The sequence below is a fragment of the Ambystoma mexicanum genome, chromosome 6p (genome assembly GCF_040938575.1).
Source record: "Ambystoma mexicanum isolate Mex_15411 chromosome 6p, UKY_AmexF1_1, whole genome shotgun sequence".
Lineage (NCBI taxonomy): Eukaryota > Metazoa > Chordata > Amphibia > Caudata > Ambystomatidae > Ambystoma > Ambystoma mexicanum.
The window spans coordinates 112,384,970-112,410,805 of NC_090935.1; the positions used below are offsets into that span (position 1 = coordinate 112,384,970).

General features: G+C 48.2%; 1 protein-coding gene across 2 annotated transcripts in view; it reads left to right on the top strand.

Annotated features, from left to right (window-relative positions):
* PIGO (phosphatidylinositol glycan anchor biosynthesis class O) overlaps positions 1-25,836 on the top strand; it is a 265,206-nt gene that overhangs the window by 70,125 nt on the left and 169,245 nt on the right. For both annotated transcript variants that reach the window (XR_011280593.1, XM_069626807.1), the window contains exon 7: positions 12,335-13,937. Coding sequence is in view for 1 of the 2 variants with exons in the window: in XM_069626807.1 (XP_069482908.1) it covers positions 12,335-13,937 (1,603 nt within the window). In the remaining variant the exon portion in view is untranslated. The remainder of the gene's footprint in view (positions 1-12,334; positions 13,938-25,836) is intronic.

A 25,836-nucleotide genomic window follows, 5' to 3' on the forward strand; every position in this document is an offset into this window, starting at 1 on the left:
CCAGTTCAAAGCCCTCCCCTTCGGACTACGGTCGGCACCCAGGGTATTCACCAAGTGCCTTGCACCGGTGGCGGCGCAGCTGCGCCGCGAGGGGATCCACGTCTACCCCTACCTGGACGACTGGCTCATCCGACCCAAGACGAGGGAGCTCGCCGTGGAGCACACGGCAAGGACCGTCCAACTTCTCACGGACCTGGGATTCTCCGTGAACTACGCCAAGTCCCACCTGGTACCCGCGCAAAATGCACTGTTTCTGGGAGCGAAGCTCGACACAGTGTCCCTTCTGGCCTCCCCGTCGGAGGAAAGGACCAGGTCCATCCTGGGCAAGGTACAGCGGATGTTGGCTTCCGACGCGGCCAAGGTGAGGTCCATCAAGTCCCTCCTCGGAATGATGTCTTCTTGCATCTACCTCATTCCCATGTGCAGGCTCCGGATGCGCCCGTTGCAGGAGTTCCTGGACGCGCGCTGGATCCAAACGACAGGCGGCTTCGAGGAGAGGATCACACTCGACGAGAGTTTCCGCCGCGCGGTCCGGTGGTGGGGCACCCGCGCGCATCTGACGGCGGGCATGGACTTCCAGACCCCAGACCACCAGGAGACAGTGACCACGGATGCCTCCCTGGAAGGGTGGGGAGCGCACACCGAAAATCTGCACGCGAGAGGCCTTTGGCTCCCGACGGAGAAGTCCCTCCATATCAACATCCTGGAGCTCCGTGCAGTGTTCTGGGCCCTCAGGTCCTTCCTTCCGTCCCTCAAGGGCAAGGTGGTGAGGATCTTCACCGACAACACCACCACCATGTTTTACATCAGGAAACAGGGCGGAACCAGGTCCCCAGCACTGTCCAAGGAGGCGCAGGACCTGTGGCATTGGGCCGTCGCCCAAAGGATGTTTCTGGTGCCGTTTCATCTGGCAGGGATAAAAAACACCATCGCCGACTCACTCAGCAGGGAGCTGCACTCGTGCCACGAGTGGGAACTACGGCAGGATCTAGTGGATCGCCTCTTCCAACGGTGGGGCACACCCCAGATCGACCTGTTCGCGACGGTGACGAACTCCAAGTGCCGGAGGTTCGCCAGCATGTTTCCCCAGGCGAGGAGCGTGGGCGATGCTTTCTCGTTCCCCTGGGAGGGCCTGTTCCTCTACGCGTTCCCTCCTTTGCCACTGCTAATCCGGCTCGTCAACCAGCTCAAGAGGTCACGGTGCAGGATGATCCTCGTCGCACCTGCGTGGCCGAGGCAGATATGGTTCCCGGACCTTCTGGACTTGTCAGCGTCACCGCCAATCAAGCTGCCGGTGGACGCGGATCTACTCTCCAGGGAAGGAGGCGCCATCCTCCACCACGACCCGAAATCGCTGAACTTGCAGGCCTGGCTCCTGCAGCGCTAGAGTTTGGAGGATACGACATACCGGCCGACTGCAGAGAGGTTCTTGCAAAGGCCAGGGCGTCCTCGACTCTTAAATGCTACGGACACAAATGGAAGAGGTTCTCTGTCTGGTGCCACGCACAGAAGATTAACCCTCTACGGATTACGGCTCCCCAGGTACTGCCGTACCTGCTGACGCTGGCCAAAGCTGGACTGGCACACGCGTCCATCAAGATTCATCTTGCTGCGATCTCCCGATACACCAGAACCACGGGGCGGACGTCCTTGTGGTCTCATCGTCTGGTGAAAGAGTTCATGAAGGGACTGTTCAGATCGTTCCCGCCGGTGAAGGCTCCGGCCCCGGCGTGGGAGCTCAACGTGGTGCTGACCAAGCTCATGGGACCTCCGTTCGAGCCTCTGCACTCGGCCCCGTTGAAGTTTCTGTCGTGGAAAACAGCGTTTCTTGTGGCCATCACCTCCGCACGACGGGTGGGAGAGATCCAGGCCCTTTCCTGCAAGGCCCCGTACTTGACTTTTCACGACACGAGGGTAGTGCTCAGGACGCACCCCTCCTTCATGCCCAAGGTACAGTCGGACTTCCATCTCAACGAACCCTTGGTGTTGCCTGTATTCTTCCCGTCGCCTTCGTCGCCGGCTGAGAGGACTTTGCACTCGCTGGATGTGGCTAGAGCGCTGAAGTTCTACGTGGACCGCACAAAGTGTTTTCGGAAGACGTCACAACTCTTTGTGAACTTTGGACCTGTCAATCAGGGGAAGGCTCTCTCGAAGGCTTCCATTTCCAGATGGCTCTCCGGCTGTATCATGTACTGTCATCGGTTGGCAAACCGACCGCTGCCTGGCCGTCCGAGAGCCCATTCCACCAGAGCGATCGCAGCTACCACGGCGTTCCTTTCTGGTGTGCCCCTGCTGGACATATTTAGGGCTGCTACGTGGAGGTCGACGCACACCTTCACGAAATTCTACTGCGTCGATCGGGATTCCAGGGAGGAGTCCAGGGTCGGCCAAGCAGTGCTGCGCAACCTGTTCGCCTGAGGTGAGCCTGGTGAGGAGGTAAGATGCTTAATGTTGAGTTTGATGTAATGCTTAATGTTGAGCCTTTGCCACCTCCCGTGGTTGTGCATGTGTGTACTGCTATGTATTCTTTATTCATGAGCATGTGAATCCATGCCAGACCCCATGCTGGAGAAGGGACAAGTTACTTACCTGTAACTGTTGTTCTCCAGCATGGGTCTGGCATGGATTCACATGCGAACTCTCCCGCCTACCCCTCTGCGGCTCTTCACTTGGTCATACTGCCACTTCACGTGCTTCCAAATCTGAAGATGGCTGCCAGAGGCGGTGCTTAGGTAGAGGGCAGTCATTGGCTGCGGTCAGTATGACGCAGAGACCAGTGATTGGTTACTACTACGAAAGACAGATCAGAAACGAAACTGATACTGGTTTTTTCTTTACCGAGGATTCCCAGCCTGACGACGGGGAATATTCATGAGCATGTGAATCCATGCCAGACCCATGCTGGAGAACAACAGTTACAGGTAAGTAACTTGTTCCTACCCTTGTACAGACACTCATCCAGGGCTCTAGTCGTGTAGATCTTATGTAGTGTGTGAATACCATCTGCAGGGGACATTTGAAACTTGTATTTAATTCATTTGCAGTAAACGTCAAATAAAAGTTTCACTGTGCATGGCTGGCCTCTGTGCTGCAGCAGTATGCAAAACCTAAAGTGGGTTTTTGCTGACATGCACCATTTTACAGAAACTGCATTTACATTTTTTTGTAATCTTTTGCCAAGGGTCGAGTGCATTTCTCTTAGGTCAAGTAGGTAAACTAAGTTACTTGACGTGCAAGTCTAGCGGAATTGGAAAGAATTTCCAAGGCCTGACTCTTTTTCACTCATGTCTTACTTAGTAGTACATATAAATGCTGTATTGTTGCTCGTTTCCGTGACATTAAAAATATTAGTATACCATTGCTAATCAAATGGGTTTTTTGCCAATCAAAAACACTTTAATTAGCCAACTCTGCTAATCAGTTTTTGAAAACAAATGTATGCCTTGTTCAGTAATCACCCTTGAACTGTGATCACTTGTGTCTGTTGTAAGAAACTCATGGTGGCAACAGTAAAGACACACAAGTGATCACAATTCAATGGTGTGCATTAAACTTTATATGAAGGTTGAAAAACGCCTAATCTAAACCTAAATCTAAGATGGGAGCAAGCTCAAGCCATCAAAAAATAATTGGGTCGTCCTAGTGGCGTCTTGTCAAATAAATAATATTTAATATAAATAAATTAGTAGCCCGTTTTTCCTACTTACTCATGTAAAAATGTTCGTTACCCTCACAACTTTTAATGGCTGGTGGCAGTGGTTTAATTTTCCTACCATTGGGCTTTTCTACCGCAGGCTGAACCCTCAGCTTCAGTATAGCACCCATTGTTGACCATTTTGTCTTCTTTTTCCGCCATTTCTAGTTTGTGAGGCCTTTCTTGGGTTTTACTCTACGCCCAAACCAGGTTTCACCCTTTTGTTTGCTTTGCCTTTGGTGGGCTTCAGTACTGAAACCCAGCTCTGGCTCCAGTGTGTCTGGCTGGGCAGGAAGCGAGGGAGGTGCCTGAAACTCCGTGTCCTTACTCTCCTTGGTAACCTGAATGCACCCAGTCATGATTGGCTTGCTGGCTGTCCTTGCAGGACAGACACCTTGCTGTGTGAGTGGCAGCTATGCTGTGCATGAATTGGAGAAACCTGCATAAAAGGTGAGGCTTCTTGAGCTAAAGATGGAGTCGACCACTGGAAGAAACATCCGACGAAGGAATCGTGAAGAGAATCTTGGTGCATCCACCTGGACCGTTGAACTGCCCGGTAAAGCCCTACTGCTGTGCTGAAACTGCTTTTCCTAATAGACAAGAGAAGCTCCAGAAAGGGAGACTTCCTCCCTTGGGTTGGTGGGACCAACTAACCCCAAGACGAACTTTGCTGGAAGACCTTCCCCAACTGGCTGTACTTCTTTGCTGCTGGAACCAAGTGCCAGGGGTTGAAATCCGTAGTCGAGTGAAACGTCTTTAAGCTGGACCGAAGCTCCAGGAAGATCCTGAGGACCCTCCTGAATTAGGTCGACCGAAGCTAGAGTCACCTCACCAGAGTGCTGGTGAAGGAAGCCCATCCAGTGTCCGAGATCCGCTGTGGTGCTATTTGCCGGTAGCTGAAACCGCAAAGTGCTGCTGAACTGAAAAGAGCCTGTAGCTGCCGCCCACCTCCGAACTGCTGCGCAGGAGTCCTCCAGACGTCCTCCCTCTTGTCCCCACAACTGAGGCCCAGGAACACATGATCTGCAAGTCTGCAACCAAGATAGAAGTCAGCTGGATCCTCTTCTTCTAACCTAAGGTAGTGTTCTGACTAAGGGGTACTTTCCTCTTTGTCTGTAGCTTGCTTGTCTCAGTTGAGATTTGTAGTAGCTGCCTTTCTAGAGTTATTCTAGCTCTAACTTCTCAAAAGTGTAACAACTTGTGGCCCAACAGTGATTTTCTACAGCAAACGCTCTAACTTTGTGCAAGACTCTTTGTTATCTAAGAAGTGCCTCAGCTCCATAGACTATGCTCCAAGTTGACTTTGGCTGTCCTGTCTCCCTGCAGACTCTTTCAACACATTGACTTTGATTCTTACTGTTCCTCATAGGTGATACATTGGTGTTTAACTAATATTGCTGGGAAAGGTTTTATGTAGACTTCATTGGGAGGGTTAAGTGCTCACATGCTCTGAGAACCTGTTAACCTTTTTCCTTCCATTAACCTTGCCCTTTTGCCCACCTCAGAATTTTACCACGTACAAAAGTGATATATAAATGCCAATACTGTCGTAATTAGTGAAGTCACTTCAGGGTGTAAGAAGTGTGTATGAAGCATCTCTAAAGTGCATCTACTTGCTTTGACTTGATTCTGAGAATGTATTTTGAAGTGTATTTTCTTTGTTGCACATTGCCTTTTTTAAAGAATGCTTATTTAAAACTGGCTGTTAAATAAATAATTATTTAACTAGAAGACCTTGAGTGTAAGTTTTATTTGAATACTTGTATTTGTGGATTCCAATGATACATCTGTACAGCTCACATTTACCTCTCTTGAGATAAGTCTGGCTGCTCAGTCACACTACCAACTTGTGTAGGACAGACCTATACCAATAGGTGGGTTACCTAATACCAAGAGGACAAGGGTGGTGTAGTCTCCCACGGGGTTACTGCATACGATGTTGCCTAACACCCGGCCACTGGGTCCATCGTTGGCTTGAGGCCCAGCACTATAAAACAAGTGGGATTGAACCACAGTGAGCAAGGCCCTCTGGAGCATACTTATCCAGCCTACAGGTAGCCCTTGGGTGAAAGCAGATTTGATTGCCTCACCCCCAGCCCCAGATAAGGTGGTCGTCTTATTCGGGAGCGGGGACCCCTTCCCAGTATGAGATGTTGTTGCTGCCATACCCAGAGTGTGAGGTGGTCCATGATGGGTGCTTTTTGGGGGTGTGAAGAGGCACACTCTGCCATATTTGGAGCACCCTACAGAGGGCGAGGCCTCACTAGACCTGGGGAGACTGAGTGCGCTGAGTGGTGGGGCAAGGGGTGTGAGATGGGCATGGTTTCAGAAGGTAGACACTGACATAAATGAACAGTTTCAAAACGTTTTATTTAACTTTAATGGGGTTGGAGACTTTCTAACTGGCCATACCTCTAAAATGGGAGTAGTCCAACCATCAAATTAAACTAAAGGATGTCAGTCAGTGAGTCTGTCAAAATAATAAAGGGGTCTGTGTCAAACCTAATCTTACCCTCACTTAATTCTACAATGATAATGTGTACGGGGTTGGGTCAAAACGAAAGAGCGAGTCAAATAATATCAGGATGGCAATGGAGTTGGATAACACTCCCTTCCCCAAGCTATAGTAATTTGTTAGGAACTTGGGTGGTTAGTTCACACAGTTCAATGGGGCACAGTTATTCCAGGATTCCCTCGTCTGGCTCGGAACTCACACAGTTCAACAGCATACAGTTCACTCAGGCTTCCATCGCCTGGTTTGGTATCAATTTCTCAAAACATATTTTTCTCAAGCTTTCCTTGCCTGGTTCGGTATCAAATCAAAATGTTTCACACTGAGGTTCCCTTCTGCAACAGTTTAACAATACTTCAATTGTTAACATAGAGACCTTAGCAAACGCACAGTATTTGCTAGCCCTGTGCGGGACCACTCTTGTTACTAAGGCCGTCTACACAGTTTTTCACAAATTAACTTTCTTTACCAAATTCAAGACCAACACTTTGGGGATGGGGTGGAATTTTGCTCCAAATTCTTTTCCCAGTGTAGCTCCCTCTTTTGCCACAATTTCTCCTAAGTAGTCTTCCTTATATCAGTCCCTTTGTGTTGTTGCAGATCAGAGACCTTCGAGAACGCAAGGCTTTTGACTTGCCCCTCTGTGCGGCCACTCTGATCTGTCCTTCAATTCTGTATGTATTTTTCTATGCCGCTTGCATGTTCCATTTCTTTCTCTTCCTTCTTAGCTTGGTGCCTCTTGCATGCTTTGTTTCTGTTTGTGTCACTCTCACCCTCTTGGTTCGGGTTGCTCTTACCTTCTTGTCTGTCCTCCCTTGAAACACTACTGTCTTCCTGTTGGCTGAGGCAATGCTGGTGTTTCAAGAACTTCTTCTATAACATCGGTCCCAGAACCCTTTTTCTTATGTGTGGGTCCTAGACCCCTTTGGCTTTTCCATATGATTTGTCTCTGCACTGCAAGTCCCACAATGCCCCTCTTTCTAGGGACAATAATGGACTTTTCTGTCTTTTACTTCTGTGCCTCTGTCTGCAATCTCTCTCTCGCTCCAGCACCCACACGCTACTGAGTTTCACTTTCTTTCTCTTCCTGAAACTCACCGGTAAGGGCGGTGCTGGCGAGCGTTCTTCAGGATGCTTGGGTCGAGGTCAGGGTCTCACCACCTGCCCCTTTGCCGCCCTGCGGACTGGCAAAACTCCCAAGGGAACGAGCATTCCGCTGGACACAACGCCAGCAGGTTGCAGTCTGCCTTTCTCCGGCTCTCTGGAGACATGGCTCACTAGCCACACTGCAGCCCCTTACAAACACTGGGACATTGGCTTGGCACTCTGCTCTCCTCTGGATTCTCCAAGCCCCTTCTGATGCTTCTTACTTGTCTCCGGCTGCCATGGTCCACTCTGCTCCCTGGCAAACTGACTTGGGACTGAGAGGGGATCCCCTGCTGGACTTGGCCATGCAGCCTCCCTCTTGTTCTCCCAACTGCTGCTCTTCGTGTTCTTTCAGCAGCCTCTTTTTATACTGGGCTGGTGTGTCAATGGGCTGCAGGTGTGTGGTCAGGGCTGGGTCTGCCTGACCTCGAATCTTACACTTAGCAAGACCTGCCTGTCCTTTACCATAGCTCTCAACTTACAGGCGTTTGACGGGTGTCACCCGCCTTGTAAACAGCTGACTCACCCGCCAAGCCCCCTGCACGCCCATTGGTTTCAATGGGCCTCTCGACCGCCAAAAATAAAATCGGGTGTTTTCACCCGCCTTTGCGACATAAATGGTTGAGAGCTATGCCTTTAGCCTTAAATATCTTCTTTGATCTTATAATCTTCTTCCCAGTATTAGTTGAAATTGTTGAGGGGGAGATGGAATGGAATTGTACTGTTCCATGAAAGCTGAAGGAGTTTCAGAGGGATAGTGAGGAAAGGGGGAGATGTCATGCATTTGAAAATACCCCATAAATGCAGAGGGGTTATATGATTGTGGGTAATTGGAAGAAGGCGGATACCATGTCTCGCCTAGGGTACTCTCGAGAACAACCTCGGACTCCCCTACCCAGGCGATTCTCCCTCGCTCATCCACCCCCAGGGTTGGGATCCGAGAGCGACGGCCCTCCCATGGCCACCTGAATAGAGGATTCTCTGGGTCTACCTGGGAGAATACCTCTAGGTTTCTCGCTGGGGGCACAACGCACAGTGCTCGCCCATTACACCGCCACGCAAACCCTCAAAGAAGCAGAGATCTGTGACGGCCCTGTGGGCCACACCAGGAGAGGCTGAGCCATTGGAGGAGCGACCCCGGCACCAGGAGCGAGACATGGCAGCAGCGAAGGAGGGAGGAGGATGAGCAGCAGCCATGGCACTCACGAAAGCAGACCTGTTGCAGTGCATGGCAGCGTTGGAAGAGAAACTAACCGCATCGAAAAGGAAAGATAGTGGGACACAACGGAGGGTTTACATGCATCTCTGGACTTCCTGGCCAAGGACATGAAGCAGATAAACACCCGAATGGAGGACGCTGAGGAATCTATCAATTCCCTGCATGAAGATGTGCTCCACCTGCAAGGGCATTAGCGTGAGCAAAAGAGGGAATGGAGGAGCTGCTCTCGGCCATAGAGGACTTAGAGAATAGATATAGACGTCAGAAAAACTTTTTCAGAGCCCAAATATCACAATTGTACAAGCAAACCACCCTTAGATGTACTACATCTCCCACAATGCTCTTTTCTCCCAACCGGAAAACTGGAATGGAGTAGGGAAATTTAATGATGCCTTCCAGGACAGGGAGGCCATAGGAAAACACTTAAATGACAGGAATACCATGGTAGAGACCTAAATACCCTTAATGCCCCCTAACACTCTTGCCTTAACAGCAGCACAGCAGGATCTCCTCCACACAAGCAGCCTGTTCAGCCTCTCTATGCACACAGAGTTTAAAAATTACCATTTTGGGCTCTTAAAGGATTAGCCCAACCCCTTCAGCCTCGTTCTGACAATGGGGAAGTGAGCGATACTAACCAGCCCCAACACTCACACTCTTTAGGCTCACAGCTGCACACCATCAGCTCTAGTTCCAATCATGGGCAGGGGGCATGTTACTATACATGTCAGACAGCCCAGGTCAGTGTTGTAGCTGACAGGAGCCAGTGGCCAATCCCTGGACGGGATGCTGGTCCACTGCAGAAGTTGTCCACAGGTCCTCAAAGGACTGGTCTTATTCGAAGGATTCTTGGCTCCAACTTGGATCTGATGAATGACTGGAGGATTCCTCCTCCTCATCTAAAATTCGAGCTGAAAGCAAGTTCAAGCCCATCCGTGGTAAGGATCTGCACCATTCAAACAGTCAGTAGCTGTCTAATCAGCGACAACTACTGGTTTCACATCCGCCCCAGTATCGGACATGTTTTTGGCACCAGTTATGTGGACTGGGACTAGACGGTCCCAGCCCCATTTTTGGGGACACACACACGCACACACGCTTTCTCAGCAAGTGCATGGCGTTAAAAGGACTGTCCTGACCTGAGAAGGTAGGAAGAAAGCCAAACTCCAATATAACCAAAGGACAAGTGAAAATCTAATGGCACAGCGATTTTAGGGCAGTAGCCACATCTAGTAGCCATATGTGTAAGCACAAATGTGCACACCAAAAATAATGCAAAAAATGTAACTGCTGCCACCAACTTGTCATTATGCACATATAAAAAATAACCAAAAATAGTTAGGGTGATACAAAAGTATCCTCATTGCACTGCATTGTAAGGTGATGTGTGAAAATATAAGAATTCCAAAAGGCAAAGTTTCCCCAGTACTGATGGTCTGAAGGACTAGTAGGATTCTCTTCAGCAAAAGGCAAGAGTAGTGAAGCTGAAGGCTTTACTTCCCTTCAAAAAGTCAGGACAGGATATGAAATAGCAAAAATAATGGGGTTCCATAGGAAACTATGGAGGGAAAGTTGCAAATTGAAAATCTTTCCTAACATCTTGCACCAATCTTACTTTAGAAATGAATTAATCAAGTCTTCAATGTGTATGTCCTTTCCTGACCTTAACGCTACCTTAAATACCCTGTGATAATCACAACGTTGGCGCTCTTTTCTGCCGCCTTTTTGTTTTTACATGTATTATGATGGATTTTCAGAATCAACCCCGGATGAAAATTCAGGTCAACTTATTGTGGTGAGCAAAGCAGTAAGGCTTAAACTCAGAAGGGAGTGGTCTGGGGAAGTCTAGCAGAACACCAAAACATTAAGACAGTTAGTAATGTCAAGAGCAACACTTTAAGTAACTGTTTAGTAATGCCAGTGACAAACAGAGCACATAGCAATTTAAAAACAGTTGGAGACAGGTAAGTAAAGTGATAGTAGACAGGTGGGACACCCACAGATAAGCATAAGATAAGGTCCTTTGTCCTTAATAAGTTGAATCCTACTAGGATTTGGAGCCTTGGGCCCAAACGTCATTAGTTCCTCAATTAGTACTTTTTATGAGGGTTTACTGTGTGATTTGCGAACAAGAGTTGCCAACGCCAATGGTTGTGAGTAAATTTTCCAGAGTTGAATAAAAAGGGAAGTAACCTTCTTGCACATTTCTCTCCCAGTCCCACCTTTCTAGAGGAAGCCCAGGGGGGGGGGATCCTTGACCAGACCACCACCTATCTTAGTCAGGCAAGGGAGAGATAGGGTTAGGACTTTACACCCATACAACCCTATTGCAGGGGTGGGGAGTATGCAAACTCGCCCCCCCCCCTTAATCTGATTTGTCCAGCAACCATTTCCGAGGTTCCTAAATCAGCTGGGCTCACTAGGCTTTGTCTGGTTGACTGAGGTTCAAGGAATGAAGGTGCAGAAGTTACTTTGGCTGCTGGATTGGATCCGGCTAGTCTGCAGTTCCGGCCTCTTGTTAGATGGTTCTGTAGACTGGACAATTGGGCGCCCATGGCATGACGAGATGACAATCGCTGTGGAACGGGAGACCTCCAGTACATGATGAAGATGGGTTACAGCAGGAATCACCATGGTCAGGCGTCGACAGGTGATCCACTCGTTGTGAACAAAGGAGTAGGCTCTACTGAGCTTCTCTTTAGTCAGGATGGTTTGGTGTCTTGTTGCACAAGTTTAAGATCAACAACGTTACAAGGATAATGTCGAAATGGTGACTGCTGCAGCAAGGCAGACCAGGGGAGAGCTGGTCAGTCCACCGGGTGGCCCAGGGACACTTCCAGAGCCGCAGCAGGCACAGATCCTCTGACAGGCGTCAGAACAGGTTGTTCTTACCAGTCAAGGCATTGAAGCACCGATTGGGACCTTCTGAAGACCAGCAGAGAGAAGCAGGACTTCTCCGGGACTTGGCTTGAGACTATGCTGGTCAGCTGCAACGGTTGTCCTTGGATCTTCAGTGGGCTGCTCTTCTTCGTAGGGGTTTTGGCTCTAATAGTGATCTGGCCAATGGCTGCCGGAGTCCTGCTTTTATCCAGTTATTGGACTGGGGTTGCCCTACAGCCCATCAATGGTAAGGATCTTAGCCATTCAAACTGGTACCCCATCCTGAGCAACCCATAGTCAATACATGGTATCCTTTGCCCATGATAGCTTAACACTACTATGGTGATTCGACTTTGTGAACAGGAACTAATAGCCAGATCCTGAAGCATTTCTATATCATTTCCACCATTTGTTTAGGATTACTTGGGGTACAGGGTAGTATAATCGCTTCCTTATTTTTTTAAATGACACTTAATATAAGTTATTGCTGTCTTCTACCACTGTAAATAACTCATTTAATGGTATATAATTTGCCATCCTCGGTATGATGGAAGGCTGAGTAATGCCCTATGAGGATTCTAACCTTTGACCTGTGGGATGAATGCACATTTCCACAGCATATGCATGACAGCATATGCATGACTCGCTGTATTTGCCTAGTTAGAAACTTCATGACCTTGTATGGCTATCTTATGAGTCTTGGGTAAGGAACACAAAGGCCAAGAAGTAAAAGGATCTAGACTTTGTACTTACTGTATGCACATAGTCCGCTCCCATTGCCAGAGTTTTATCATGCCAAGGTTGAATTGTGTTTGTTTTTTTTGCCAACAATTGGTTCTCTCACATGGATTGCTATAATCGAGTGTTCAATCTCATTTTGCAGGTGAGTCGTTTCCTGGATTCATATTCACAGGCAGCAGAGGATCTACCTGCTGAGAAGCTGAGACACCTGAGGGAGTTATTTGCTGCTGCTGAGGAGGATTATGTCCACCTCTTTTCTAAAGCCCAGAAGACACTTATAAACACCGCCGAATATGAGGTGAACCTACAACGGTTGATACAGAGTTTTCAGCATTACCTGCAGGATGCCAGAGGAGTGTGCATAGAGTCCTGGGCACGCTTCTACCCCTTGCATATGGTTGCTGGCTGTGCACTTCTTGCAACTTCCTGTTTCCTCTGTTATATTGTTTCTGAGATGCTTATCCCATTGGAGGATACCTACAGAAGACTGGTTTTCTATCCACTGCTCTGGGGACTGGCTGGAGCTGCTCTGCTACGTTCAGGACCGTGGGCATCTCTCAATAAGATGGAGCTTCTTCCGGTGTGTTTCTGGGCAACCATGGTATCACAGCTGGCCTTCTTCTACTATTTTCTCAAACAGAGGTCTCAGAAAGTGCCTCCTGCTGGTTTGCAGTCACCCACTGTGTTGCGTGGCATGATGCAGCGGTTTCTGTTTTTCCTCAGAAGTGCTAGTCCTCTGGCTATGCTTTTCCTTCGATGTGCTGCCATGTTTTCTGACAGCTTTGTAGTGGCCGAGGGGTGGGTAGCACCATTTCTTCTGCAGTCCTTGGTGATCCTTCTCATCGTAAACCTTCATTGGGATGGAAAGCTGATGGTGCCACCCATAGTCACCAACTGCTTCATACCAGATACTAACAAGCAGTCCACTGTGATTGGGTACCGGAAAGAAGGCCTTCCCCTTCTGGGCCTCCTTGCTTCTTTTCTGGCCTGTGTCTATGTCTCACGCCTTTTCCACAACTGTCGTGATGAATCCCCATACTGCGTGCCATCTCCCTTCTTGACACCTTTATCCGAAGTCCAGAACTCCCAGATGAAAAACCTCTCATATGGGGTATGTGTGGCGTGCCTAGCTGTCATGGTCTACTTGGTAAAACGATGGTTGCGACACTATGGTAACCTGAACAGCTCTAATCCTCTGGTCTTCTTTGTACGCTTGGGCTTCCCTTTGCTTGTGCTCTGGATTTCATGTTACTGGGCTATTAGCTCTGGCACTGAGGACAGCCTAGCCAAACTGCGAGAGGTTATCCAGATGGCATTGGCCGTATGCCCCCGTGCAATATTCACTCTCATCATTCTTGGCCTTCTCATTGTCCTCTGGAACCCATTAATGGTCTACATGAAAGACAGCAGGGCCTCTGAAGGAAAGATTGTGAGTGGCTACCAAGGGGCCCCCTGCTCTGAAGCTGAACTTCTGCATGTCATCCCCCAGATTTACAGGAGAATGCAGGAGTCCTTAAAAAGCCAACTGGATGGGCATGGTGGCAAGACAACGGTGGTGGCCTATGGTCTTGGGAGTGTCTTTTCGGCAGTCCTTGTGGTTGTGCTATTCCTTCTAGGATTCTTCTTTCTTGTACTGCACAGTGAGCGAATGTGCCTTTCCTTCCTTCTTCTGCTGGTGGAAGCCTACATCCTTCTTCAGATCCATGGCCATGCTGTGAATTTGTCCACATCATTTAATGGATTTGGTGAGTACTAGCCAACTGCACAGTTCTCTACGATTGTTTTGCTTTTTTGTCTATGACCTACTTATCTGTCTCTTTTTCCCATGTTTACGCCTTTTATATAGGTACTAGTGAAACTGCTGGTTTAATTTAGCTTCCCACTTTAATCTGTGTTGAATCTATAAGAGTCAGGGACCTTCATGTAATGTTTGTTTTCATTTCACCCAATAGTTTGTTACAAATCCTGCAGACTAGGTGGGTGCCTAGGGATTATATTTCTGCCGATTTTTGCAATCACTACTTTGCCACTGGAACCTTCCCTTCCCCCCTCAAGCACTCCCTTGTGCACCCCCTTCTTAAGAAACCCTCTGCTTGGAGGGTGCTAGAGTGCCGTACAAGATGGCGGCTCACTTGCGAGCTCCGCGCGATCCCGTAAAAGATCCTGATAATATCACTCATTAAGCTTCCAACCCCCCCCAAGCAAACAAGTGTCACCAGAACCCTCCCCCGCCCCCAAACAGCCCCAAGGGCAAACAGCTGGGCTCTACGGACAAAGCCGCTGCCGTCACTTCGACCGATGCAGCGGGAGGTGGGGGAAGCGCTGCATCCCAGTAACAGCACCGCACGGCAGCGACGCTAGAGCCGGGTACCAGGCGTTGCCACACCAGCGGACCTCTGTAGCTGCGGCCTCCGAGGACACCCCGCAGCACAAGAGCAGCGCCTGACCCCTTTCAAAGCGTCCTGTGAGGCAGAGGAACGAGACGCCAACGGACCACCATCCAGACAGCAGAACGCAGCAGTCTCCGAGCCCATGCCGACGGGCGTGGCAGAGGCAGTGAGGAGCCCGCCTGAACAGGCAGACCAACCAAGCCCCAGACGGAGAGCGGAACAAGGAGTTGCCGTCCACCCTCCAGCACTACACTGCATCGGAGGAGTGACAGAAGAGGCGGAATTCACCGCGACCCAGAGACGCACCGCACCAGACACCAGGTAGGAGCAGCGCCACACCCGCCCCCCCCTCTCTGTCCTGCTCTGGGACGTTCCCCAAGACCAGCATTGTGCGCAGGCGGAGGGGGCCCGGGAAATAGAGCGCCCCGCTCCAGCAGCCATTGAGCCCGGCGCCCCTCACCACAGCAAGCCAGGAGCCTTTTAACCTCCAGGGGCCAACAATCTTGAGGCCCCCCATCACGCTCCCTACCGTGCCCACACCGTAAACCAGAGGGGAAAACCAAACCTGGGGTCAAGACCCCCCCTCACTCACACACAGCATGCCCGCTCATACGGGCAGACCAGCAGAAGAAGGTGGAACTCCTCCAACCACCAACAGCAACTGCTCACGACCCGCCCCGAATGGCCGGAGTCCAACACAGACAAATCACACCCTAAAAGCTAGGACAGCACTCCAATTCCACAGCAAAAGCCCCGGCTGATCTCATGGTCATTCTCCAGGGGTCGAAACCAAACCAGGCAGAATCGCCACACACTGCCACTCAAGACACCTATACAGGGAAGAGTCTACAGCAGCATAAACGGAGATCAGTGCGTGCTGACAACAGGCTATCGCTGGATAACCAAATTTGGTAAACTCCGAACCGCGACCCCGACAGCCTCTCTGCCTCCTTACTACCGAACACTCTATCGTGAGAACGAGACCCCCAGGATAGGCAAGACATATATGTTACAACCTAAACTGACTTTCGAAGCTGGGGCCACAGCAAAGAACCCCAAACAACCAAACCAGGACCCCGCTCTAACACCAGAAATGGAGCAGGACAACGAAACAGACCCCCCGACCCCTGACATATGAGAAATCCTTCTTGACCTCAAGGCGGGCATAGGCAGCCTTGACTCTAAAATCGACTCTCTCTCATCCCAAGTAGACCGAATACAACACTGCCTCGATAAACACAGTGAACGGCTAGATACCGTTGAACAGAGCATTTCAGATCTGGAAGATAACACCACATCCCTGTCGTCCAAGGTGGCATCACTAGAGCGCCAAATGAAAGAAATCGCAGCTAAACACACAGATTTAGAAGGGCGCAGCCGTCGAAACAATATTAGGCTGGTGGGTGTAAGAGAACAACACGCCCCAGCAAAGATGGAAGACTTTGTAGAACAGATGTGCAGAGACATTTTTGGAGTGGCCACCTTCTCCTTGCTGTTTGTTTTGGAAAGGGCACACAGAATACCAGCCAACCGCCCGATCCCAGGGGCAGCACCCCGTCCCATCATCGCTAAATTGTTAAATTTCAGGTACAGCAACCTAATTCTCAGATTGGCCAGAGACAAAGGCGACATCCAATATGATGGAGACAAAATCCAGATTTTCCCAGACTTCTCACCAGCGGTACAAGCGGCACGCAGAACGTTCGGAGGGGCAAAACGCTGCTTACGACATTGGCAAATACAATACTCAATGCTGTTTCCAGCTAAACTGTGCAACCTCCATGCAGAAAAAAACAGTTCTTTCTGTCCCCCGAAGAAGCCAACTCCTTCCTTGATAATATCAGATGCCGCCAACTACAAGAATTGCCTAAGCCACAACTAATAGAGAGAAACGGGAGAGAACCACCATGAAAACAATCGAACAGGCATGCTTCGCACCATGTCGAAACCTTAAGAAGAAGCATGAGCGTACAATCTTTTGAACACTCCGGGATCAGCTGCTATTGGAGGGCACTAGCGCCCCCAGCACAGCACTTTTTGTTACTACAGGGGTAGAGGTCCACATCGGGCGGGTTGGGGGTTGCCTGACATGGGGGCCAAAGGGAAGGCGGGACTCAAGTTGGGTGACACAAGTTAAAACCCGAACATGCTCCAACCAGAACCAAGACGTCCTACACCGCCACCCTCGTGTCAAACACCAAGGCGGCCGAACCAAAAACAATATATGGCCAGAGACGACCATCCAAACCTGCGAAGTAAGGCCACCCAAACCCTTGCAGCTTAAACAACGAAAAGACCCCAGACAAATTCAAACTAGTAATGTGGAACATTAAAGGAGGTAACCAACCAACCAAAATGAGGAAAATAATTTAATACCTGCGTCGGCACAAAATCGATGTGGCCTTCATCCAAGAGACACACCTACGTCCCACCTCAGAAAACCATTGGGCCAGAGAATGGGGATGCCACAGATATTTCGTACAGATCAATAAAACAACCAACTTCAAACTGATACAGACCCAAAAAGACTCAGAGGGCAGAATACTATTAGTCCACTGAACCATAGACGAGGAAGAACTCATCCTGATCAACTCCTACGGCCCCAACATAGACAGCCCCAAAAACTATGACTGTGTACAGACACACCTTGAATCTAACAGAGAAGCCACAATAATCTGTGGCGGCAACATCAATACACCATCGACCCACGCAAAGATAAATCACACAGTACACCTCTAAGGCGAGTCTACAGATCATAGAAATATTCAAAGCCTACAACCTCAGAGACATCTGGAGAAACAAACATTGGGACTCCCAAGAATATACTTTCTACTCCTGGGTCCACAAATCCAGTTTGAGACTTGATTACATACTCATATCAGCACATAGCAGACTCCACTGGGGTGATTGCCAGATCCTACGCAAATCAATCTTGGACCACTCAGCAGTCACCCCTGAGTGTATTACATCCCGAGGCAACATCACTAGACCCCAATGGAGGTTCAAACACGGAGCGCCCCTAGACCAGGTCTTCGCCAATGAACTACAAGCCGAACTGACCACCTTTTCTCGAAAGAAATCAAGGCACTGTGTCGTCTGCCAGTACACTTTGGGAGACACTAAAGTGCTTCATCAGAGGAGTGAGCCTAGCCAAGGAAAATGGAATCTTAAAACTGATACGAAGAGAGCTGTCAGCAAGTGAAAGCTGCCTAAAAACACTCGAACAGACTACTGTCCACAAAGGACTCCAACACACTGGCAGTACTCAAACTAGAATCCTTTAGAACAACAGCAGAGAGACAACTCAAATTCCTTGCGAGACACCATAAGATTCATCAATACGGTGAGGGACAGAGACCCGGAACATTCCTAGCCAGACTGGTCACGGCGGAGATGAGGCCCACGACAGTCGAAGCAGTCTTGGACCAATCGGGCAATCTCGTGTACTCCGAGGAAGACATCGTAGAAGCATTTTGCAAGTTTTACCAAAACCTATACAACTCCCACTACATCATGGATCCCAACGAAATAGCGCACTATTTAAACACAATAGAGCTCTACTGGGCAAAGGCCAAGCTCCGGGATCCCCTGAATGCACCCATCAATGAAGAAAATATCCTAGAAGCAATTAAAGCACTGCCAAGCACCAAGGCCCCCGGCCCGGACGGCCTGACCGGCAAATTCTACAAATTCTTCGCAGACCTCTTAGCCCCACTCCTGCTCAAAGTATACGAGGAAGCCATAGAAAAAAAAACCAGCTACCGCCAACGCTCTACATGGCAAACATCATCCTCCTCCATAAAACAGGCAAACCAAAAGAAGATTGCGCTTCCTATAGACCGATACCACTAATCAACCTAGACAATAAAATCTTCGCAAAAATCCTCACCAGGAGGCTGATGCCACTAATGCCCGCACTGGTATTGGCAGACCAAGCAGGGTTCATCCCACACAGAAATACGTCATTCGGTCTGAGAAGGATGTTTGGAGTGATGGGCGCCCTCAACCCGGAGACTCAGACAGTGGCAGTTCTACTAGACTCTGAAAAAGCTTTCGACTCAGTCAAGTGACCCTTCCTCTTCGCCGTACTAGAGCAGATGGGCCTCGGCAAACGGTTCATACAAATGATTGCCCTTCTGTACAAACGACCGACGTCCAACATAATACTTGGCAACAAAAGCTCTACTGAAATACACTTGCGAAGAGGGACAAGACAAGGCTGCCCATTATCGGCATTGCTATTCGACCCCAATTATGGAACCCTTAGCATCGGATATGAGATTATATCATCTGCACAGAGGCCTGACCCTATGACCACACAAACTAGTGGTGTCATTGTACGCCGACGATGTTGCACGTCTCCACAACCCTCGGGAAAATCTGAACCCGGTAAATTGAGCAGTGCTCAAATTTGGCAATTTCTCTGGGCTAAAAATCAATAATTCAAAATCAATCATTTTCCCTCTCACCGAATCAACGGAGGATGACTTTGGCCTCAAGTGGCAGCACACAAAAATCAGATACCTGGGCATCTTAATGTCTAGGTCCAGCCTCAACATTATGCAGAATAACTATGAAAACACATTAGAGACAATCCAGAGCAAAGTGAACAGATGGAAAACACTTCCACTCACACTCTGGGGCAGAAAATCCCTGACAAAAATGGTAATCCTCCCCAAACTGCTCTCTTACCACAAACATCCCCCTACTACTGCCACAGCGGTTTCTCCATCGAATTAGTGCCATGATCGTTGACCTGGTCTGAACGGGCAAAGTTGCCAGAGTAGCCCACAGCACCATGATTCTCCCAGTAACACAGGGCGGACTCGCCCTCCTGGACATAGAAAGCTACTACTGGGCAGCACAGGCACAATACCTTAGCCACTGGTACGCGGTTCAATTCATCCGACCCCACGTACAGATCAAGAGAGCCCTGGCAAACCTTCACCTCCTCCGAGCGATCATCTTTGGACAACAACAATTATGTTCATCACTAATGAACACTAAAAGGATCAAGCTGACACAGCGATATGGATTAAACTGGTAAGTTTATTTTCAGTAGCGGGCCCGCCAGCAAAGCGTACGCCTCTTCCTCTGCTCACAACCGTAACCGTTGTCACGCGAACTTCGCTCCCTGAACAATCACAAGGGAAGAGGCTCGCGTGACGACATGCTCACGAACACCATAATCTCTACATATCTTTCCCCTATGGGAAACCAACACAATAAATAAACTTTTCTAAAATACATATGAATTTAAAACTTGAATTTGTATTAGCGTTGAAAAACATAGGTAACGGCACAGAACTGAAATTCAAAATAAATTTGCTGGAAATAAATAAAAAAAAATAGGACATATAGTCCCTCATCCAAACTGGCTTGAATCTCTTCCTTTGAAGATACTTGAGCTCATCACTTTCTCCCTTCCTGTCCTCCTTAGAAACTCTTACTTCACTCGCCCCATGGGCCTTAGCAATCCTTCCTTTTGACCACACATCTCCTCCTTCCAAAATTACCACACTCCTCTTCACAGCACATATCCTCTTTGGTCCCAAGAACTTACTTCCCAAACATTTATTCACTAATCTGGGGTTTTTAACATAAACCATCTCTCCCACCTTCCATTCACGTTCCTTCATTCTTTCGCGATTGTCAAACCCTTCTTTATTTCTCTCCTGGCTCTCTCTGACCAACTTCATGATCTGCTCTCTATCAACCTGGACTACCCTGGCCAATCCTAACCATCCCGGACACAACCTGGTCCCAGGCTCCCTCCCTTTCAGAGATGCAAATGGCGACACTCCCGTCACCGAATGTGGCGTAGTCACATAATTCAAGGTCAACATGTGTAGTGTCTCTCTCCATGGCTGTTTCACCCTCATTGCCAATTGTAGTCCTTCCTTCAACCAACGGTTGACCCTCTCAACCATGCCATTGGCCCTGGGAGGATACAATGCTGTTTTTATGTTTTATACCATAACTGCTAAGGAAATTCTTCATGGCTTCCGAAACAAATTGAACCCCATTATCCGCGACAAGTTCAGTAGGTACCCCCTCTCTAACAAATATTTTTTCTAAAAGCGCAATGCGTTCTCTAGCTGTGACTTCCTTGACTGCCTCCCATTTGACCCATTTCGAGTGAAAATCAACTAGCACAAACGGGAATCTCAAACCACCTCCCAAACCCATTATGGGACCCATTATGTCCACTGCAACTTTGGACCATGGCTGATCTGGAACAACATTTGGAATCAAAGGAGTCTCCCGTACTACTTTTGTCTTATCACTGCTTTGACAAATCATGCAATCTTTCACCCACCTCTCAGCCATCTTATCAATGCGCGACCACCAATAACTCTGGCGTAGTTTCCTCTTTAATGATCCTTCTCCTGGGTGTCCCTCATGGGCCAACTCAATTAAGCATGGTCTGATTGACTCTGGGGGAATCACACACCGCCCCCTCCTAAGTCTGTCCTTGTATAAGTTTAGCTCATCTTTGACCTCCCACCATATCTCAAATTTCTTATCCAAATCCCTTTTGAGAGGCCACCCCTTTACAGTCCATTCTTTAACTTTCTTAAGTTCTTCATCAGAACTTTCTTCCTGCATCCACTTTTCCTGACTCACCGCCCCTTCCACCTCTGCGACCACTGACTCTTCGACATCCATGTCCACTACGTCCTCTTTCCTATTGATGGGCATCCTGGAGAGGCAATCCGCCACCACATTTCTTTTTCCCTGGCATAAAACTCAAATCAAAGTTATATCCTTGGAGGCCTAAACCCCACTGACTTATTTGGGGCAAACTCAAAGCCCATCTCCCACTTTCAAACACTTGCACTAGTGGTTTATGATCCGAGCGAACCACAAAACGCCTGCCCCACAAAAAGTATTTAAAATGCCCAATGGCCCAAAACATGGCCAATGTCTCTTTCTCAATAACCGAGTACTTAGGCTCCGCCCCTCTCAAGGCCCTTGATGCAAATGCAATCACCCTTTCCTTATTTTCCTTGTCATATTGCATTAATGCCACCCCTATCCCTAACAGGCTAGCATCCACCACCAAGACTGTTTTATCCATTGGACCAAACCTTCCAATGGAGGGCGCTTCACTGATTGCTTTCTTAATGTTTTCGAATAGCCATGTCACACTACAAACCGGTATCCCTTCTTTAAAATCATTCTTATGGGTGTAGATACTGAAGCAAAGTCCTTCACAAATCTATGGTAATATTCAGCAAGACCCAAAAAAGATCTCACTTGGTCCTTATCTGTAGGTATGGGTACATTTCTTACTGCTTCCACTAAACATCTCTTTGGTCTCACACCACACTCATCAATCTCATGTCCTAGATACTCCACTCGGTCTACCTCAATCTTACATTTGTCTCTTCTCACTGTCAAACCTGCTTCAGACAATTTGCTCAACACTTGGGCCAAAATCATATCATGCTCTGCCCTAGAGCTTCCATAAATAAGCATATCATCCTGGAATACCACAATGTTCTTCACTCCCTGCATAACTGGCAAAGGATATCTGTCTAATAACCCTTTGGAAAATGGCTGCTGCAAGGCCAAAAGGCATTTTACGATACTTAAATGTACCAAATGGTGTTATAAACGCCGTGAGGTGTTGGCAGTCTTCTTTCAAAGGGATCTGGTGATAGGCCTGACAAAGATCGATCACCGAGAACACCCTGGCATCCTTAAGAGTTGACAACTTGTCATTAATTATTGGCAAAGGATGTCTGTCTACTAGAATGTTCCTATTAATGTCCCTCATGTCCACACAAAGTCTTATGGCTCCATTCGGTGTTGCTGCTACCACCACCGGCGACAACCATTCAGAGCTCTCGCTCTCTTCTATGATCCCTCTCTGTAGCAATGTTTCAATCTCCATCTTAAGTTTTTCTCTCAAATTGTGCGGTATTGGTCTCAATTTATGTACTTTTGGAATTGCCCCTGCTTTCAAACGAATCTCATGTTCAAAATCTTTAAGCATCCCCAAATCTGCTTGAAACACACTGGGAAATTATGTTTATGTTATTGTCCTTAATCTCTGCAATCGAGACTGGTTCTTCTGCACTTGCTTGAATCCTGATTCCCAGTTTGCGTTGTTCACCGCACCCCAATAGAGACAAGCCTTCCTGTGTCACATATATTTCAGACTCACAGCTCCTTCCCTTGTATTTGATGGCTGCTTTAAATTTTCCTAATATCTGGATCTTTACATTGCCATATGCATACGGCTCTATTGTGTACTCCTTCAAATCGTCGATCCTGCCTTGCAAACATCCTTCATATGTTCTTCTCGACATCAAAGTTCAGGGCGAACAACTATCCATTTTTAATGTCACGACTCTGCTATTCACCAGAAACACATCGGTTGGAGCACTACTTTTGTTGGATATCTCTGAGATCTCTAACACATGTTTGCTTTGAGGGCTCTGGGTAATTACTGAGTTTTCTTCCTGTTTTGGTATTCCTGCTCCTGGCTCAATACTATGCACTTTGCCTTATTCTCTACACACTCTTGCGAAATGTCCCTTCTTTTTGCACTTCAAGCAAAAAACACACCTTGCAGGACAAAATACACTCGTGGAAATATGGCGATTGCTACCTCACTTATAACATTTTACTTCTTTATTCATATTCTTTCTCTTGAATCCTCTCACTGCTGCTACTTCGCCTTCTTCCTTATCGTTTTTCATGGTAGACATATACTTGTGAGTTTGTTCCATCCCTCTGGCAATCTCTACTGCTACTTCCAAAGGCACATCCTTAGTCTGCAATCTTTCTTGAATCTTCATATTGTTAGTACAACATACTAATTGGTCACATATGAGAAAATCTGTCAACTGGCCGAACTCACATGTGACTCAAGGATCTTAATGCTGCAATAAAGGTTTCCACTGGCTCCTGAGGATCTTGTACCCTCTGAAAAAACTTGTCTTTCAAAAGTTACATTTTTCTTAGCTTCATAGTGAATTTCTAATTTCCTTTCTGCTAGTGTATATTGGTCTACTTCTCCTTGACCTTCTTGTGGAGGTTGAGGCAATCCATCATAGACACTACGACCTTCAGTGCCCAAATTGTGCAAGAGTATAGCTTCTTTTCTTGCTGCAGCAAATTTGCCCCCCTCCCCCATATTGACACTAAATAAGTATCAAAGATCTTTTTCCATCTGTCCCATTTTATTGGTGGAGCTCCTGGTTCAGGAAGGAAAGGGGGAGGCGGGGCCATACTAGCTGCAGCCATTATTGTGTAAGCAATTCAAAATTATCTATGTTTTAATGATCCAGACTGCACAGTTCAATACAACGTTGGGACTCCTTTATTTACACTCACAGCATTTGTCTGAGTGTGTTCACTTTAAATCCTTTTTTTCTTTTTTTTTTTTCCTAGAGCTCAGAGCAGAGACAATTATTTTGTGACACTCCCTAAGTGTTGCGTGAGTCTATTTCCCTGGCTGGTTGGGCTTGTTTCTTTCCTGTCCTGTGGGCGGAACTAATGAGAAACAGGATTGCCCGTTTTACTCTCTTACTTTGCTTCCTACGAAATCCTTGAGTGGACCGCCCCCTTGATTTCGTTCGTCTTTACGGCTGTGGTCCGTATCTATACGCTCGAAAGTGCGCCGCAACCCCGCTCTCTCCCTCTGCCCCACCTCACCTCGTTATTTTGCTGCTGGAGGGAGAGCAGTTCCAACGCCCACATCAGCTGGGGCAGCGGTCCGGCAACAGTGAAGGCTGCGTGCCACACTTCATTTCCTCTGCCTCCGCGTCCGGTTACTGTAGGCACCTGAGCTCGCCAGTGGCCAACCTTATGGATTGCACATGTGCGTCAGTCACGTAGTGCAGCTCCTCGCTGTGACGGGCCTGCTCAGCAGTTACCTAGTCGTCATTAAAAGGATCAAGCTGACACAGCGATATGGATTAAACTAGTAAGTTTATTTTCAGTAGCGGGCCCGCCAGCAAAGCGTATGCCTCTTCCTCCGCTCACAGCCGTAACCGTCGTCACGCGAACATCGCTTTCTGAACAATAACAAGGGAAGATGCTCGCGTGACGACAAGCTCACAAACGCCATATACATGACTTACGCTATCTGGAAAAGAATAGCCAAACGAAGTGGTATCCAGACCAGATATTCCCCACTCCTCCCAGTGAGAAGCATACCAGGAATTTCATTGCGTCGGAAAAAGTATTTCAGCAATGGACCCAAAAACTACAAATGAATACACTAGGTGACCTCTTCCATGATGGAACATTCATGTCCATGCAAGAAGCTTGTGAGAAAGGCTGTAACAACGCCCTGGATATCTTTTATCCATTACAGAATCCGACACACCCTACAGTCCGTAATTCCTACCTTCCCACTCCAACCCCCAACCTGGTCACTGCTACATGGTGTAATACAAGCCCAAGGAGAAGGCTGACTAGTAACAAACATCTATAAGGCCCTACTGGCCGAAAAACCCTCACACTGCCCAAACTCCAGGAGAAGATCGGAAAGGTCCCAAAACACAACGATTCCGGAAGAGGATTGGACATGCGTACGAAGACTGACGAAAAAAGTAGCAATAAACACAAGATACAAACAGATACACTTTAATTATGTTCACCATACGTACTACACCCCAGTAAAATTAAATGCCAAGAGAGCAACGATATCCGCTGCATGCACACGATGCGGCTATCCAGAAGCAGACTTTGTCCACCTCGCATGGTCATGCCCCGAAATAGCAGTCTTCTGGAACTCTGTCCTAGGTAAAATGTCAGCAATTATCGGGGTACAACCAAGCCCCGACCCGATGCTGACCTTTCTGATCCTAACAAACTAGCTACCTGAGCACACCAGGAAATTGTCCTAGCAAGCAGACGGATAGCTTGCAACTGGCAGAGGGGTCCACCACCGAACATACAGCAATGGCTTCGAGACGTTACATACTGTCAAGACGTTGAGTCCAGCTATATTAGGACACTGCCCCTCTACGCCCGTCCTCCAGACATCTGGGGCCTGTATATATCATATCTAATGACAACAGATGAAGTGCTACTGCAGAGTCCATCCCCAATACAAAACAAAAATGGACCACCAGAGACTGAAACAACAACATCCGATGCAGCGCAACATTCAGACTTATAGCCCGGGACAATACAATCGACCGTTTGGCTGAACACACGAAGAGGCGGGAAGAAGAAGAAGAAGAGGGAGGGAGGGGGGCTGTGAGGAAAGTTGGTTTATGTAGACCGGTGC